This window comes from Orbicella faveolata, unplaced genomic scaffold, assembly GCF_042242905.1.
Source record: "Orbicella faveolata isolate gen_17 unplaced genomic scaffold, um_ofav_v1 contig_1, whole genome shotgun sequence".
In the NCBI taxonomy this organism is placed as follows: domain Eukaryota; kingdom Metazoa; phylum Cnidaria; class Anthozoa; order Scleractinia; family Merulinidae; genus Orbicella; species Orbicella faveolata.
The window spans coordinates 25,094,140-25,112,249 of NW_028301536.1; the positions used below are offsets into that span (position 1 = coordinate 25,094,140).

Consider the following 18,110-nt stretch of genomic DNA (forward strand, 5'->3'; position numbering starts at 1 on the left):
CCTCCTACGCAGGTTAAGTCCAATGTTCTGTTACAATCGTGTGTTTAGGTGTTTTAATTTGCGAGCCGGCCGAGCCTGAGACACTTTTAAACCTTTCAAATTGCGGGACCGAGACTGCAAAGTGTTGTAAACGCAAGCGCGAGACTTTCTATAAACCATGGGACTGGCTTCTCCTTGTTTTGTTGTCATTTGCAGTTTTGAGAATGTCGAAATCACTGGTTACAAATGAGTCATGGCAAGTTGTTTTTGCAGGATATAAAATGCTAAATTAGTCTCCTTTTTCTTTCTGTTGAAGGAATAATAAGTGGCTTTTCCATCCTCGACATGCGGAGAGGTAATACTCTTTAGCCACACAACAACAACAACAACAACCACAATCCTTCATTTACACACGATTTCTTTTAAAGCAACAGGTTTACCTGGATACAGCGTTCCAAAGGAGAGCGTCCCACTAACGTACTTATCGAGTTTTTCATATTGTACGAACAAAATCGCCGAGTTACGATCTTGATACCTCTAAGGTGATACTTTGTGCTCTAGTATGTGACCATGTTCCAAAGCAGTGCCCGAGTCCTTACACTAACTACGTTACAGAAAAACTTAATTAGGGTCAGTTTGTAAATGTGAAAAACTGATTCACATCTTGCGATTTGCAGCACTACATCTGATGGTGTATCCCTATGGAGCTTAAATATCAGTCTCCCTGCTCTGCGATGTAAGACTTATAAAGATTTTATGTGATCCATGTCATTACAGCTTCCCCAGGTAAGAATGCCGTACGTCACGGATGGGAGAATAATTTTGCAGTACAGATCGGGGACCACAGTTTTACCGAGAAATAAACTCTTTTTCAACACATTCAGTGTCAAGGCAAAGTTTTTTCCTCATTCTGTAATATGTCTACTCCAAGTGAGTTTATTATCTATGTTAACTCCTAATAACCTGGTATGGTACACCCAGTTCATTGTCTCTCCGCCGATGGTTATTATAGATTGGCGCCCAATAAAGAAACCTCTATATATGGAATAACATAGCATCCGCATTTCGTGGAGCGAGGTGTCAGGGAGTTAGACGTGCACTAATTATTTAACTCCTCGAGTGCTCCGTTAAGCGAAAGGCACGCCTCATCTACAGTTTAGCCGGTACAGTATATACTTTGAGTGCCAGGAGAGAGCTGAACCACCAACAAGGAAGTCATAAATGTTTTGACACCCGTTATGTGATATTCGGTCAACATAACCCGAAACTCGTCCTTTTTGGACAGACAGCCCGTTTTGATGCATGTATTTGTGTACGTATCTGGTATAGAGCTATGGTATAGAGCTATCATGGTATATATATCTGGTATGACTAATGAATTCTTTAATTAACAGGACCAGCAGGTCTTATAAGCAGTTGAAGTCCTTCTGGCTGGACAGTAAGCAATGGAACTGCTTTAACTGTACACCCAGGAACTTCGCTGAAAGAGAAGGTCTTCAACAAAGTTGCCAACATCACTTTCATTTCCATCGTAGCAAACTTGTTACCGATACACATGCGCGGGCCAGCCCCAAATGGAAAGTATGAGTAGGGCTGTACACTTGATCGGCCATCTACAAAAATTAATGATGAGAAAGTAAAATTAGTTTTTTAAGTTGTCTAGACATTGTTAACGTTTAAGATGTTAAAGGCGTCTGGTCTAAAAACGAGACGCATTTAAGTACACAGCCTAACAAAAAAAAAAAAAAAATTCATAAACAGGGTAGGAAATATCGCAGATTTTGGTCATAAATAGGGTAAGGGTTTTGGGAAGCGGGCCGCACACCCCCACCCAATTTTTCTGGGAGTATCCCCCCGGGGTTCAGACGCTCTTAAAAGAAGACGTTAAAGTAGACTGATGTTAAAAGCGTCTTCCTTATTTTCCGTTTTTATACTAAACGTTAAAGTCGTCTCGAGACAGCTTTAACGTCCGAGACGACATTAACGTCCCCAGCATAAAAACGGCCATTGTAATGAGGGAAGCCTCACAGTTTCTACCTAGGCCCCTTGCCACTTGCTCGAATGCATTTTTTTAAACATGAATACATTTTTTTTTCTTAAATGTGTGACAAAAAAAATGAGTAGCAAATGCATCAGCATTGCCTTTTGATAACAACAATTAGCAAGCAAACTAACAAATTATAACTAAATACCTTTTTCATTGAATCTTTCAGGCTCAAATTCATCTGGATTTGACCAATGTTGAGAAACATGCTGCAATGAATCAATGGGCAATATAATAATTGCCCCCTTAGGGATAAGATATCCCCCAACAACTTCATCAGAGATCGGAATACGACCAGTAAGGTGGGCAGGGGGGTGGAGTCGTAGAGATTCCTTGATGACATTTTCAAGGTACTTGAGCTCTTCGACTGTATCCCATGTCAACTCATCACCTTCAAAGAGCACTGTGTTTATTTCAGCTCTCACTTTTTCCTGGATGAGGGGATTCTTTGCCAGTTCGTAGAGAGTCCAGGCAAGAGCCACACTAGTGGTCTCGTGGCCAGCCAACATGAAAGTAAACACCTAAAAGATATCAGTCATGATAATTAACCATATGCCTGCTGCTTCCTGGACAACCATATTACTCAAACAGATGCAAGTGACCTCACCACGAATTGGGAAATTCCAGTTATGTGGTACATGCCCTCAAAACACATCATTTCCTCAATATTTAATTAACCCTGTTTTCAATTTGACTCACAGAAAAATCACTTTTACTACTCAAAAGAGGCCATGATAACATAGCCATACCAGGTTATCAATGACTCGATATTGCTGGATACCAGGACACTGCACTTAGACACAGCTTCTGAGTGACTAAATTTTAAAATTTGAATACAATAACCAGAGAAAAATCACCATATGATTATAATATAGGGGATAACAGATGGGTGCACATAGATATGGAATACCCTTCGAGTGTTCAACAAGTTCAACAAGTGTTCAAGTTGAACACTTGAAGAGATATTCCATATCTACAAGCAACCATGTATGATTTTGTTTACTATGTATTAGACATACTGATAAGACGTTTTTGATGATTTTCTAAAGATTTCTGAACAACTTTCCAAAGATTTCCAAAGATTCTCCAAAAATTGTCCAAAGGCCACACAAATGTTTCCGAAAAATTTCCAAACTTTTCCAAAGATTAGCGAAGATTTCCAAAGATAACTGAAGATTTCCGAAGATTTTCGAGGAAGATCCAATCTGAAGATATTTCGATCATATATCAACAAATTTAAGCACAGTTTAAGGGTAAAACATGATATCAGTGATGAAGTAATCAATATCTTCACTAGTGAGGATATGGAAAATATGCCACCCGAATCCCGGATGTGGTTTTGTATGAATTTTGCAGGTGGTGTATTTTCCAGTTAAACACTCGTGTCGATGTAATAAAATGATATACATCATCAGATGTGGATTGAGGTCTAGAGGTCCAGGCACATAACACTAGCTCGGTAACTGCCTTAACAGTGCTAATTCTTTTCAGCCAGAAGCACAAACCCATCCATTATTATACATTAAATAATAGAGAGCTTAAGCACAGACGTTTTTGAGCCATGGATGTCAACCAGAAGTCGAAACTTCTCCCCTTTGATGCCTATTACTCCGATCCCTTTTTGTTGAAAATGTCAAGTTGTAAATGCTAAAATGAGAGCTTTGTAACTCATTGGTCGGGCATGAAAATGTGCTTAAAAAGCAAGAGCATAAACTTCCGGTTGTGGTCCGTGGCTCAAAATGTCTTTGCTTTAAAGCTGTCTAATCAGTATTGGCAAACTGTTACAATTTAGCTAAGGACAAGCAGTGTACTGCTCAGTCAGGGTACCCTGCAATGGTTTAGCAAGGAAATACATGTACATGTAGTACCACAGGCTCCTTCAATTTTATAGAAACTGGGATAGATAAGCCAAGCGAAGGATTATACTGGCCTGCAGAGTTCAGACTTCACTGAGCTTGAGACAAGAGGGCTTTTAACTAACAGAATACATTACCTGGGCTCTTAATTCCTCATCTTCCATTTTTGTGCCTGTTTCCTCATCACACATGTCCATCAGGAGATCAAGAAGATCTTTCTTTTCTTTAACAATCCCAGTTTTCCTCTCTTTACGACGCTCTTGGATTACCTTTGAAAGAAATTATATGACTTTCAACATCCATGTACATGGATATGCTCTGGACCAACATGATTTTTATTACAGTTTGACATGTATTAATGGATGCATTTTCACACTGGACAAACAGTTAATGATGTAAGAGTTATATTGTTTCCCCCTGTAAGCCCTCTGATGATAATTTTATTGTAAGGCAATATTAATTTTATTTCTTAAAGAAATATAAGAATTTTTAATTGTGCTGTAATGAAAATATAGATTAGTATTACATAATTGTACGAATACAAGCGCAATTGATGATTTACACTACAAGTAATGGTTGAAAATTCTCTCAAAATGGCATGAGCCTTTATGCGAGTGCAATTTGAAAGAATTTTAAAATATCACAAGTGATGTAAATCCTTAATTGCTCAAGCTTTCATACAATTACTCATTTATTATATGACTGAGAAAACTGCGAATTCACGCACATTAATTTGCACTGCAGTGCAAATTGAGAATTAATGCTAAAGTGGCCTGCTCTCAGCCAATCACAATGAAGCAATTTTTTCAGTCATATAATAAAGTGTGTTGCTTACTTGTAGCACTGTGTTGTCTGCTATTTCTCTAGCTTCTTTGATTCTTCTTGTCTCACTAATTGGCAGCAACTCAAAAAATGGAATCACTGACTTTAACATTACATATCTGACACTCATTCCGCCAGTGACAACACTGACTGCTTCAGAGACTTTACTCTCTCCTGCCAGCACAGTGTTAAAGTTGTAACCAAATGCAGCTTGACCAATGACGTCTAGGGTTAGGTGTGTCAAGTCATCATGAACTGGAACAGGATCTTGAACCTTGCTTGACCACAGCTGCAATGTAAGAGCAAATTAACGATTAACCAACGATTAACTCCTTATGACAGTGAGTGTGTTCTCAATATACTCTTTCTTGTTGTTTAAATTATTACCCGTAATTAGCTTATTATATACAATGATCATAAGTTTTATCTACATGTGTAGTTGTCTCAGTCTAACTAGCACTTTAATTTGTTTGCTTTAGCTGTTCTATTATATTGTTGTTCAAAAACAGCGAAATGTTGATTTCATGAGGACGTGTAAGCTCAAAGATGCTGATTTCACTTCAAAAACAGCAAAATGTTGACTTCACAAGAACGCGTAAGTTCAAAGATGACTTGATTTCACTCCAAACGCAGCGAAATGTGGAAATGAGAATGCGTAGGCTCAAAGATGTTGATTTCACTTCTCAAAAACACTAACGCGTGACCACAGGGATTCTTATTTCACTTAAGGTTACCGTATACCTTCAGGGCTGTCTCACGTCCAAGCGATGTAGCGCGTCCGGTTTAAGCTGTAGATACCTAAACCCCTATATCAAATTAAAGCTTATAGAGCTGGCTATCAAACCATACCAAAAATTTTGAAATAAAATGAAGTGCCGATTTTTTCACGGCCACTAAATGCGAGCGTCCTAATCACCTTTTGGAAGCTACAAGTCAAAGCGAATTTTGTTTTTCGCCAATTTATTTTTTCCCTCGGTTTCAGGACAAAAAGCGCTAAAAAAGCGTGTCTGCGTTTTGCCATATTCAATTGCAGTAAAAAGGTACAGAACATTTTCAAAATAGGATTTAAAAAATGTGAAGTGATCGTACAAAAATTGCGCTCGGAGAAAAAATATTTCGAAATAAACAATTCGCAGACACGTTTTTGGTTTTTATATGTTAATCTAGCTACTGTCCAAATTTGAGGGCAATCAAACAAATCCCCTTTGAGTTGTAACTCTTTAAAGTGTCTGCTTCAAGCGAAAAAATTTATTCGAGAAAACAGCGCTAAGAAAAATCTCTTGCTTCGCAAACAAACTCCGCCCACAAACGCCTTCAACTGGGTTCTCAGGTCACTGAGCCAATCAGCACTTGGAAAATTTACTACTATTAACTGGCGGTGAAATTTACGCGTGAATCTCGAAAAAACCCTTGTGTTTCGCAATGCGCTCAAGGCGGAGAGATAATTTTTCTGTAGCTCGGTTTTTCTTGAAGCTGGTCTGGCAAAATGGGGAAGACGAAAAAGGATACGAACGCTAGAGTGGCTGGGCGACGAGAACAAACTGAACAAAAGAAAGCGCGGCGGAGCAAATGTGCATGGATAATATTCCAATGGATCTCAATGAGTTGGGCGATTCATCGGTATCGGACTCAACAAAAGAGTCAATGTACACGTCGCTGTTATAGCTGTCGAGTTCCCAAACTTTTACAGAATCTTTCTCTACTCTTGACTCGATCTTTTTGCCCGCTTGATACGATAGCTATAGCTTCATCCGTGAGGCCAACTTTCGCTTCTTCACTCATTGATGTGTTTTCATTCGTTCTTCGCCTTTTCGAACTGGTAAACAGAGTTTTCCGTGGTCCATGTTTACTTATAACTTAATAGAATTACATCTAATACGAAAAATGCTTGGATCTGAGTAGCCAACCAATTCGTGGTATCCATATATTCCCGCGAAAGTAGTCTCGGTTGATTGCGTACACGTTATAGGGCTGTCAATCAAGAGGGAACTTTTACTTCCGGCCGTAACGTAAAACCTCCATTTCTCCGCCAATATTGAGTTTTTTTCAATTTTGTTTTCAGAAATTAGAGATTGCTCTTTGACCATTACTTTGAACCAAAAATCCAAATTTGAAGAAAATTGCCGATCTGAAGGTATACTGTAACCTTAAAGTAAACAGTTATATGTTGATTTCACGTCAACGGGAAAGCTCGGAGATGTTGATTTCACTGTAAGAAAATACACATACATGTTGATTTCACATCAAACGGCGACCTCAAAGATGCTTTTCTTTAAATGAAATGAACATCTCTGTGGTCACGCATTCTCATGAGAATGCATGACCACAGAGATGCTCATTTCACTTAAAGAAGCCAGTCAAATGTTGGCACACAAAAACTGAGAGAGGTTGATTTCACTTAAAAAAAACACATGTTGATTTCATGTCAACGGCCGACCTCAAAGACACTTTTTTCACCGAAGAAACAGTTAAATGTTGATTTCACAAGATTGCATGACTACAGAGATGCTCATTTGACTTATGAAAGAGCGAAATGTTGATTTCTCAAGGCTATCAAGGTGTCGGTTCTGTCCCCTGATCCCATAAGTTCGAAACACTACAAATAATACCGATTTGAAATAAAATTGCTGTTATAATCGATCACTACTTGTTGACCATTATCAGTTAGGTACTCCATGTCAAACAACTTGAGTCGTACTGCAAGTTGTTGGTCTTTGTTTATGTTTAGTTACTGGTTTATTGCATGATAAATTTCAATTGTGCTAAGTCTTCATATGCTTAACAGCAAGCATTTTATAAAATAAAAATGTTGCATCCCCTACAAAACAGGTGTCATATTCACCCCAACCCCCTCCCCCCCCCCCCAAAAAAAGGTCACCTCTCTATGATGACCACTTTTCTATGTCCATGTGTGTTAAGGTGATCGTTGTGGAAAGGTTCGACTGTATAATAAAATTACCTTTACTAGATTTTCAACATTCTCTTTAAAGATTTCTGAAAATCCCTTTAAGTTCTTTGTGGCAAATGCAGGACCAATCATCCTTTTCTGACGAGCATGTGCTTTACCATTTGATGAAAACAAACCATTGCCAATACTTGGAATCTGTTGTTTAACAAAGTCTGGCCTGTGAAATTTGTGTCCATTGACTGCCACATATCTGATTAACTCAGGGTCTGTCAAACACACTCTATAACCACCTGCAAAAATAACAAACATTCTTTGGAAAAAATATGTAAGATATTAGGAAGTCTACATAATTTGAAAATCATTTCTCAAACTCATTAATAATTCATCAAGTTTAAACAAAGGAAATCACGACCGTGACAGTGTTTGGATATCTGATCTTAATTAGCATTGATTTTTACGATTTTAATTCTCCGTTTTCTCCTTAGTTTTAGTCTCGATTGAGAAGATATATCAAACACTCGACAGTGTTTGACCACATTTCCAAACACCTCGAAGTTCGTCAAAAATACTCCGCTGCGCGTCATATTTTCAACTCTCTTCTCGGAGTTTGGAAATGTGGTCAAACACGGTCTTTCGTGTTTGATATATTACGTCAAGGCTCAATCAGCAAGCCTTAAATGGATTATTATTAGTACACAATAGTGCATGAGCACAAACTCCAAAACAAAGCCAGGTCCAGATTTCTTCAAGCCATGGCAGCTGGCATCACTTGTAATAAGTGTCATAATTATGCTCTAATGAGGCAAGACACTTGACTCTTAAGTGCCTCTAGCTTGTTAGGTTCGTATTAAACATTGACTATTGCTCTCATTCTTATTAACTGCAAGATTATGGACCTAATGCCTGTGGCTCAGTCCATAAACCTGCAGTGAAAAAGAACGTGACCAAATGCAATGTTTCTCCAATACAGACCTTACACTACAGTGCAATAACATACTGTATTATTAACATGTAATTCTTTCGAAAAACACACATGCAAAGAACAAAGAAGAACGGTGTTGACTTTTGATGGCTAGCTTAACCATGATTTAGAGGCAACTTGTCCAAATCCCACTAACTCCCCCACCCTCCTCATAGTGTCAAATATCTACCACTAAGATCAAATTCTCCTTCCCATAGGACTGCCAGGATGGGGGGTGGGGGGCTGTTTGCTATTAAGTCCGTTTTCAAATGTCTCTTCTGAGTGACGAAGTAGCAGTGGCAGATATCCTGAAGCGGGATGCACAGAAGCAGAGGTTTCCTATTCCAATCTATGCATGCATGTGGTAGCCTGTGTACAGCCTGTGTACAGCCCCTCAAAAAACTCCGGGAGAGAGACGACTGTGCAGCGGCGTCGTCCATGATCGTGTTTCATAAATTAAAATTAGTGTCAAACTGTGGGGTTGACAGGTTCATGGCATTTGTGCATTTGCCTTTCACTTTCGATTTTCGATTTCTCGACCTTTCTATGTGTCGCACGTGTTCCCGAAGAGCACTTTACGCCGCTTTGTTAGAGAGTGGAGCCGTTTGACTGTGCTTTAGTATTTTTTCTTAAAAGGTCATGGGTCTCCATGATTTCCGCTGTTATCTGCATGTCGCTTCGGACACGGAATCGATTATCGGCTTTCATCGATTGGGCACGGGGTGAGAGTGATATTGGCAGTAACTCAAACAGCTTAATTAGATCACGAAAGATCACGAAAGGTTAATAAATCATTTTAAAAAATTCTTCTGACGATGAAACTCTTCTACTCACCTAATCCTACTCCAAATCCCGGATGATAAGCAAACATCGGTGAATACTGCTCACTCCAAGAGCGTAACAGCTCAAGAGAATCACCACGAAGAAAAGTGAACAGGTGGCCGATCAGAGGCCATTTGCCAGGTGGGCTGGGAATCTTCTGCAGCGGAGACAACTTTTCTTCTATGAATTTATACACCAACCACAGAATGACACATACTAAAAACGACAAGAAAATGAACTTTGCATTGAAAATCTTGAAAAGAACGTCCATAATTACCCCTGAGGAGCTCAGAATGCTGAATCAGGCCGAAGGGTTGTACGTCAGGGCACTGGGTAAGATAGGACAGTTGAGGTACTTACTAGGGTGGGGCTAGTAAAAAATTATCTACACAATTAAATCGGTCTTAACATAAGTCTACAAATTAAAACTAATTTCGATATCTTGAACTTCTTAATAGGGTTGAAAATGCACAAGACCTCATGACTTTAGTTTCAATTAAGTTTTTTTTTTAACTCATATCCTAATAATAAAATGGAAACCTCACCCCACCCCCAAGAAAGAAAAAGGTGCCTTGTCATGGCGGCCGGGTGGACTAAGTGTGCGTGACTGTTTTCTTCGCTAAGAAGAAATCAAATATTCACAGGGTTTGTGTGTTTCTAAAATCTAGGTTAAAAATACAAAATGATCATATTTATTCTAACGATTCCCATTTTGCTATGGTTCATGTACACGTTCTTGAAAGACGAATTTACATCGCCGTTGAGAAAAATTCCAAGGCCCGATGGTTCTGTTCCTGTCTTTGGTCATTTGTGGACATTTCTTCGTGAGAAAAACCATTTGAAATTGGTGCAGGACTGGAGTGAAAAGTACGGTCCAATCTTCCGGTACAGTCGTGGTTTTGGTAGGTGGAACACAAGTTTATGCATTGCGTTTTGTTAACTGTTAAAAGCTCTCAAAGTGTGCCGTACCCACGCACAAGTTACACGTAAGCTTTGATTTCCTTTAGTTCGCAAATATTAGCTATTACATGTTCTAGGTAGACGTTTTTGTAAGCTTATGTATGTTGATATAACTTTACCTCTATTGAAATAACAAATAACCATTCAAAATTCACATTGCAGCTATTTAAAGCGTGATCTGAAATGTTTAAAGAAGCTTTCCTGTAGAAATTAAATGGACTAGTTATCATTTTTGTGACAAAGTTATTCTTAGTTCAAAAAACAGGAGTCAAACACGTAATGTAAGGGTTAAAAGAGGCAGTATGACCATTTTGCAGTAAAATCTGAAGAGTTTTAACTCTCATGCTTGAAGAACGAGGGCATTATTTTGATAATCTCTGGTTGAGTTAAAACGGGATGGTATTCACTGTACTGATGAATATCATTTAGCATTACCTGTCTACCAGAGTGGAGCAAGCCCCTTTCCCCTCTTTGTTTTTTACATACTTTGATTTGTGATGGTCTAATATTTACTGGTCATCATGCTGTGTTCTTGCTCATGTCTCTGCTGTCTCTGCTTTAATAAATGCCTTCAAGCCAGACCTTAGAACAGTCGAAGGGAATTTACTACCAAATTGGAAATGAAACTGGATGTCCAGCCTATTAGTTCTGTAAGCCACACCCAGTCCTGTACGCTCTCCAAGAAGCTCTAGAGGCTGAATACTGTCAATTAAAAGCCAATTATTTTTGAAAAAGGTTGAATTTAGTGAGTGGGCAACTCCAGAGGTTGATGTACCTAAGTCAGACAGCATCACAAGATCTTGTGGATATACAGTCACTGGGCTGTCACCATCAATCTGCAGCTCGATGTCCCTCAGTATCCAATCCCTCTGCATGAGGATGTCTTTATCAAACTGCAAGGTGGACATAGATTCACTAAGTCTGATCTGACAAGCACCTATCAGCAGCTTCCCTTGGTCCCTGATAGCCAAACATTTGTCATCATTAATACTCACTGAGGACTTAACTGCTACAAGAGACTACCTAAGTTTGGTGATTGCTTTGTCACCTGCTATATTCCAGCATACCAAAATTGGACATCATTCTTCAAGGTCTAGACCATGTGGAAAGCATCCAGGTTGATATCCTTATCACAGGCAGAGATGCTCACTAAATGTAAGTTCATACAGAAATCTATGATACATGTGTTGTGTTATTTGTGCTGATGGAACCTCCCCCACAGAGGAGAAGGTGGAGGCCATCAATTTGAGCGCCATGCCCCGAGAAATCCACTTGGTTAAGAGACCTTGGAAAGATCAATTACCATTCAATTCATTCACAATCTAAGCTCTATTCTTCAACCACTTAATCAATTCCTGCAGAACAACCAGGAATTTAAGTGGTCCCCCCAGTGTGAGTAAGCCTTCACAAAAGCCAAGGACTCACTCTCATCTTCCCTCGTGGTAGTCTACTATGATCCAAGCCTTCCAGTCATCCTTGAAACTGACACAAGTCAGTTACTAGCATTGGAGCCATCATCCTGCACCGCTTCTGTAATGGTAATGAAAGATCCATTGCTAATTATGCTTCCAGGCCGTTAAACTTGTCAGAGAAAAACTACAGTCACATTGTGAAAGAGGGTCTCATCATCATTTTGTGCAACACTAAATACTACATTGCATTTTCTTGGGCAACAGTTCATGGTCCAAACTGGCCACAAACCTCCACGAGACTCCACCACTCCAGTCCTGGCAGCAGCTAGACTACAGTACTGGTTCCTCCTTCTATCCTTGTACCACTGCAAAATTGAAATCAAGTCACCTCCTGAAGTAGCCAGCTCAGATGTCTTGTTTTGGATCCCTCTCCAGTACAAGAAAGATGGAAGCATTAAAGAGGAGATATTCTTGAAATCCTCCTGGTCAGTCAGCAGCTGAACTGACACCCTGTCTCTGTCACAGAGATTGCCAAGGGAACTTCCAGGAATCCTACATTTGCACAGGCACTATCACTCACCCTCGATGGTTGGCCTTTCCACTTCTGTAATGATCCTCAACTCAAGCTATTCTTCACTAACAAGATCAAGCTTTTCATGTAGCAAGACTGCCTTATGTGAGGTTTGCATACTGCCAATCCTGAGAATGCTTCATGAAGCCCATCCTGGTATGGCTTGTTTGAAAGCTATGGCATGCAGTCATGTCTGGTTGTCAGGAATTGACAGTGACATTGAGAATACTGTGTGTGGATCCCAGCAGTGCCTCAAAACCAGAGAGGAATTCCTCAGCCTTGCACTGCTCCCCACCACTCCATGGTGACACTTACAATCCAACACTTGACAGTCCAACTACTACCTTCTCATAGTCAACATCCACTCCAAGTGGCCAGAAGTCATTGGTCCAATGAAGATCAAGATAACAACCACAGAAGCAAACTGCAATGCTTTGCACAGTTTCTTTGCAAGATACAGCCTCCCAGCCCAAATAGTGACAACAGACCACCTTTCCAGTCTCTTGAGTATAAAGAAATCTGCAGCAAAACAGCATTCATAGAATATTGGTGCCCCCCTCCATCCATCACCGGATGGTTTAGCAGAAAGGTTTGTCCAGACCTTTTCATATGCCTTTGAGTCTTCTTTAATCTTTAATCTTTGATACAAATTCCAAATTACATTACACTGAACAAGTCAATCCAATGATCCTGCCAGCACTCTGCAACAGAAGATTACTAGATTTCTCCTATCTTACAGAAGTACACCACATGCCACTACAGGGATGTCACTTGCCCCGTTCTTCCCTGGAAGAGAACTTCATGCGCGTCTCTCTCTGACATGACCTGATCTTGCTAGTCGTGTGGCTTCTCAGCAAGGCAAAATTAAGTCTAATGATAACAAGGATGCCAAGTTCCAAGATGGAGTTGTCTGGCAAACCCTGGACCATGTTCATCTGAACATGTTCTAGTTCAGGAACCGTTACAGCAGAGACAGCAACCACTGATGGAGATCCTCTAGATTCTCCTGGAGCAGCAAACAGTTCCATTCCAGATGATTGTGGACCAAAAGAACCACCCCCTACCACTACCCCTTCTAGTCTTGAATTGTACTGCTGAATTGTAATGCGGTTCAAAACCAGCTCAGAGGTTGATTGAAATAATCTGAGCTAACATTCGTTTGCAGCATTGGACATTGTTGTAGGACATCAAACATAACTGAATGACACTGATTATTTCCTGTATTATTTTTATTACTAGATACATGTACATTAGAGTTGCAGGTGCATCACCTTGTTTGATTAGTTTTGTTGCATGACAGTACATCTTCTGCGGGCAGGTTTTATAGTGTAAGAGTGATTGCTATCAGTTTGTGAGCCCACTGTGTCAGTGGCTACTTGTATGAAACATGTGCTCAGTACAGTTGAGTGTGACCCCACATCTTGTGTTGAGTTTTTCATTCCCTTCTTTCCCTAGGAGAACATAACAAAGTACTGGTCACCAGCAAATTGTTGGGGTAACCTGACTAAATGCTGGGGAGTAACCTGCAGTTGACTAACATTCCATCTAGCCTAGATTCTAGGCAATTCTCTAAGCCACTTCATGCCACAGAAACCACAGATAAGCCAGCTGGGCTCAAAGGCTTTATTTGTTACTTGCTGCCCTCACCATCAAGTCTAGATAGTATTTGTATGGAGACATGATAGAGTGTTCATAAATTTTTAAATGCCCTAATTATGACCTTTTTTAGGTGAAAAAAGAGTCTTCTTGTCAGGTCCTGATCTGATCAAACATGTTGCTGTAACAAATTCGAAGAACTATGCTCGCACTGAATTTGTACGGACTTTTATACCCAGCATTGGTAATGGCGTATTCTCCTCCAATGGAAAGGAACATGCTCGTCAACGTAAAATGATCAATCCTGCATTTAATTACAATAATTTGACTGGGATGGTAGATGACTTTAAAGAAGTTACAAGCAATCTTGTGAAGGTGAGCTATAAGTATTATACAGTAAGGGTTTATATTTTTAAATACTCATGATATTTCTTCAGTTAACTAATAACTACATGTAATTATTTATATGGCATGATATACACTACAGTAACTGATGCACACCACTTGAGCATGTCATTGTGCAGCAAATTTAAAGCTTGGCTACTCAGTGAAAGTTCTGATTCCCTCAATGTTTTGGTTGCACAAATCAATGGCCTTTTGGATTTATTTGGCAAGATATCTTTGCAGGTAGTGTGTGATATTTAATGATAAGAAAATGCTTGAGCTTATAACACCTCTGTTGTTTCAACTTGGAAATTGTTCAAATTTTGATTACGTGGTTTCATTTTTTTTCTGTAAACAGCTCTGGACAGAACAATTGACCAATTCAACTGAAGGATTCGTGGAGGTGCTGGTCTCCACAGACTTGGCTCGTCTGACATTAGATGTCATTGGGAGGTGTGCTTTTGGTTATCACTTCAACACAGTGCTCTCAGGAGAAACTGAAATTTCAAGTGCATTTTCTGCTGTTATCAAAGGTGTTGGTTTTGGCCGAGTCATGCGAAAGAAACTCATTCCACTGTATGACTACCTTCCACTGGCTGAGAATAAAAGGGCAAAGAAAGCACTTGAAATAACAGATGGAACTGTTCTTGAGGTGAGTTTGTAACCAATTCAATACACTGTAAGTTTTATTTAAAAATATTTTCTTTGATAGTTTTCTTTTTAGTTTAAATAGTTCCTATCAGTAAATGCAGTTAGTTAGCTTATGGCATCCCTAAGGGCCACTGTGGCTGCTGTAAGCAACTCAAGGACTAATTTTAGCAGCCTGGAAACATTACAAAGCTTGCTTCTGGCAAATAATTTTGCCATTGAGCAATAAATTTAAGATGATGTTAGAAAAAGCTTTATTTACACTTTAATCCCAAAGATCAGTGTTAAATCAGTTTTCCCGATGACCCTAAGCCTGTTAACTATGACTTAAAGATTGCATTATTACATTACTATTCAGTTATTATTTTTATTATTTAATTTTTAAAGTGCAAATCGATTCAGTTCTCTTTAAAAACTACATATTAAAGAAGCTCTATTAAAATCACTGATGAAAAACATAATGGCACGAGAGGCCTGAGAGGCATGGTGACCGAAAAAAATGGCCGAAGTAGTAGGGTTCGTACGTGTCATGGAAATCCAGGAAAGTCATGGAATTTATAATTTCAATTTTCAGGCCTGGAAAGTCATGGAATTTTAAAGGCTCAAATGAGTACAAACCCTGAGTAGTGGAATAGAATCTTTGTTGAACTGTCCAGATTCAAGTGCTGGCTGGGATAACTTCTTTCATGTTTTTGGACAACTCTTTTTGCTCTCAAAGTGCCTCAGATCTCCACAAAAGGAGCACAAAATCAGTACTGCCAAGTTGCCCAAAGTGCTAAGGGTACTGATGTACTTTCGCATCTAAGGAGAGTAGATGAAGGAGCATTAATCCTAGCTACTTCATGTTATAAAAATTTTCAGTGTAATTGTGAGCCACTTAAAGGCCTGGGCTTAATTTCCTGAAAATTACAGCAGCATGTGAATACTATGATCATTGTATCATATTAAACTATGATTTCTTAATCAAGTGTACAGAGTATTCATATGGATGTCCTTTGTAACTTCTTTTTCAGTAATTTGAGACCTGTCCAATTCCAGTCACCCTATGAGGGCAATACCTCAGTCTTCCTGGCTGAACAAAAGGGCATTAAATCTATTAGTAACAAAAAATAACAGTTCTCTTTCAAGCCTGGATATAAGCAGGGTGATAGGGGTTACAGACAAATTTTTTTACGCTGGGGAGATCCAAGCCTGTGTCACAGATAGTCTATGCCACTGGTATACATACTATATTGTGAATTTTGTGACACATCTGACTGCACTGCAGGTTTTAAAAACTCTTAGCCTGTTGTGAATCAGCTTTGACAGAAGAGTGCACCCCTCTCACACGCTCTTTTAAATTTTTTCCATGACAATTTTGCATACTCTTTACTGTACAATGTATGCTTGTGCTCATGAAATCTCTTACCTTTGCACAGATCAGGACCTCTCCATATATCCTATTGTAGAGAGTACCCCCAAGGAGGGGGCATTCAACCCCAGAGGGCACGCACTGTGTACATGTAGTTAAGTTGAATCCAAATAGTCAAGTTTATTCCATTTTTTTCTAAAGGTTATCAAAGCAAAACGTGAGAAAAGGGAGGAAGGAATTGTGTCTTCTAAAAGAGACTTGTTAAGCTTGCTTATGGACCAACATGACGAAGAAACAGGAGCGACCATGGATGATGAACTTCTCAGAGCCCAGGTGTTTACCTTCATGTTAGCTGGTCATGAAACTACCAGTGTGTCAATGATGTGGACCCTGTATGAACTTGCGAGACACCCAGACATAGCTAAACAGGTCCAACAAGAGATTCAGTCGGTTATGAAGGACTCATCGGAAATGACGTGGGCAAAACTGGCCGAGTTGAAGTTTCTTGGAAATGTGATAAAGGAATCTCTGCGGTTCCACTCTCCAGCAACTATGGCAGTACGTACTGCAAAGGAAAATGATGTGATTGGTGGATATGAAATTCCCAAGGGTACTTCTGTGGTTCTAGGAATTGACGCTGTACATCATTCAACAAAGTTCTGGAAGGATCCACATGCTTTTGATCCACAAAGATTTGACGAAAATGGTATGCTCTTATAGTATTCGTTCTTATGTAGCATGTGAGAACATCAAGTATTAGATGAGACATATCTAAACTGACAAACCAATCTCAGAGGGAGATCTGGCAGTCTTATTAAAATGATTTGATTAAGGGTACCAACACCAGGACTCCATTAATAACGTTGCTTCAATCAGTGGATTGTAGGCCAAATCGTTAGGGCAGACTGCACTAGGACTGGAGAAGGAAGTAATATTTGTTATGGCCTAGCATCAGATCCCATCCAAAATCCAACAAAGTGTAGTGGTAACAATCCCTTGGCACAGAAAAGGGAATAATTAGTGCTGGTTGTTCTTGAATTGTGGAGGTGCAGTGGCCTCATGAATTGTGCGCTTTACTCCAGATCATACTCCAGCCCTGGCTGAGGACACCGTCATTACCTGTGAATTTAATGCTGGGAGAGAGAGGGGGGCGGGGTACCCTGTGATGGATTATCATTCCACTTAGGGGGACTAGAAACACTCCTAATCATTTCATGCTGCAGAAACCAGAAATAATCACCGGCCTGATCGACCACTTGGCTCGTATGCTGACTTTATACCTTTAACGTAGTGTTCTTGAATAAAACCTTAAATGCGTGCAAATTAATATTCAGTCTTAAAAAGCTTGTTTGTTTTCCTACAGATGATAGTCATCCCCCAGTTCATCCTTATGCCTTTTTGCCATTTTCTGCTGGTCCTCGTTCGTGCATAGGGAATAAGTTTGCCATGGTGGAGATGAAAGCTGTATTATCCATTCTTCTACAAGAGTTTATCTTTGAAGAGATTCCTGGATTCACTGTGATGCCAATTATTCGACTGACAGCAAAGCCAGATCCCCCTTTACGTTTGAGGATAAGGCAATTGACCAGTTGACTACTAAAATGATTTTAGTTTGGCCTGTCTAAAATTTTGTTTAACTTGAGGCGACAATGCACATACTAAAACTAGCCAGTGAAGCTATTTATTTGATGTTTCTTTTTATTATACTATATAATTATACGTCAGCACTTTGTAAAAACGCAAGCCTGTTTTATTAAACATCAAGGGGATTACGCTTACGTAAAGAACGTAATTGT

General features: G+C 39.5%; 2 protein-coding genes across 2 annotated transcripts; one reads left to right on the forward strand and one right to left on the reverse strand.

Annotated features, from left to right (window-relative positions):
* Window positions 1–380: 380 nt before the first annotated feature.
* Window positions 381–9,709, reverse strand: LOC110043542 (uncharacterized). The gene is made up of 6 exons (XM_089297164.1): window positions 9,405–9,709; window positions 7,661–7,899; window positions 4,715–4,990; window positions 4,017–4,148; window positions 2,172–2,544; window positions 381–1,592 (listed from the first exon to the last, which is right to left on the reverse strand). The coding sequence occupies exons 1-6, from the start codon at window positions 9,661–9,663 to the stop codon at window positions 1,363–1,365; spliced, it is 1,509 nt and encodes a 502-aa protein (XP_089153290.1). The 5' UTR covers window positions 9,664–9,709; the 3' UTR covers window positions 381–1,362.
* Window positions 9,694–18,101, forward strand: LOC110043718 (uncharacterized). Its single transcript, XM_020749211.2, has 5 exons — window positions 9,694–10,294; window positions 14,065–14,306; window positions 14,674–14,967; window positions 16,516–17,020; window positions 17,678–18,101. The coding sequence occupies exons 1-5, from the start codon at window positions 10,075–10,077 to the stop codon at window positions 17,905–17,907; spliced, it is 1,491 nt and encodes a 496-aa protein (XP_020604870.1). The 5' UTR covers window positions 9,694–10,074; the 3' UTR covers window positions 17,908–18,101.
* Window positions 18,102–18,110: the final 9 nt, after the last annotated feature.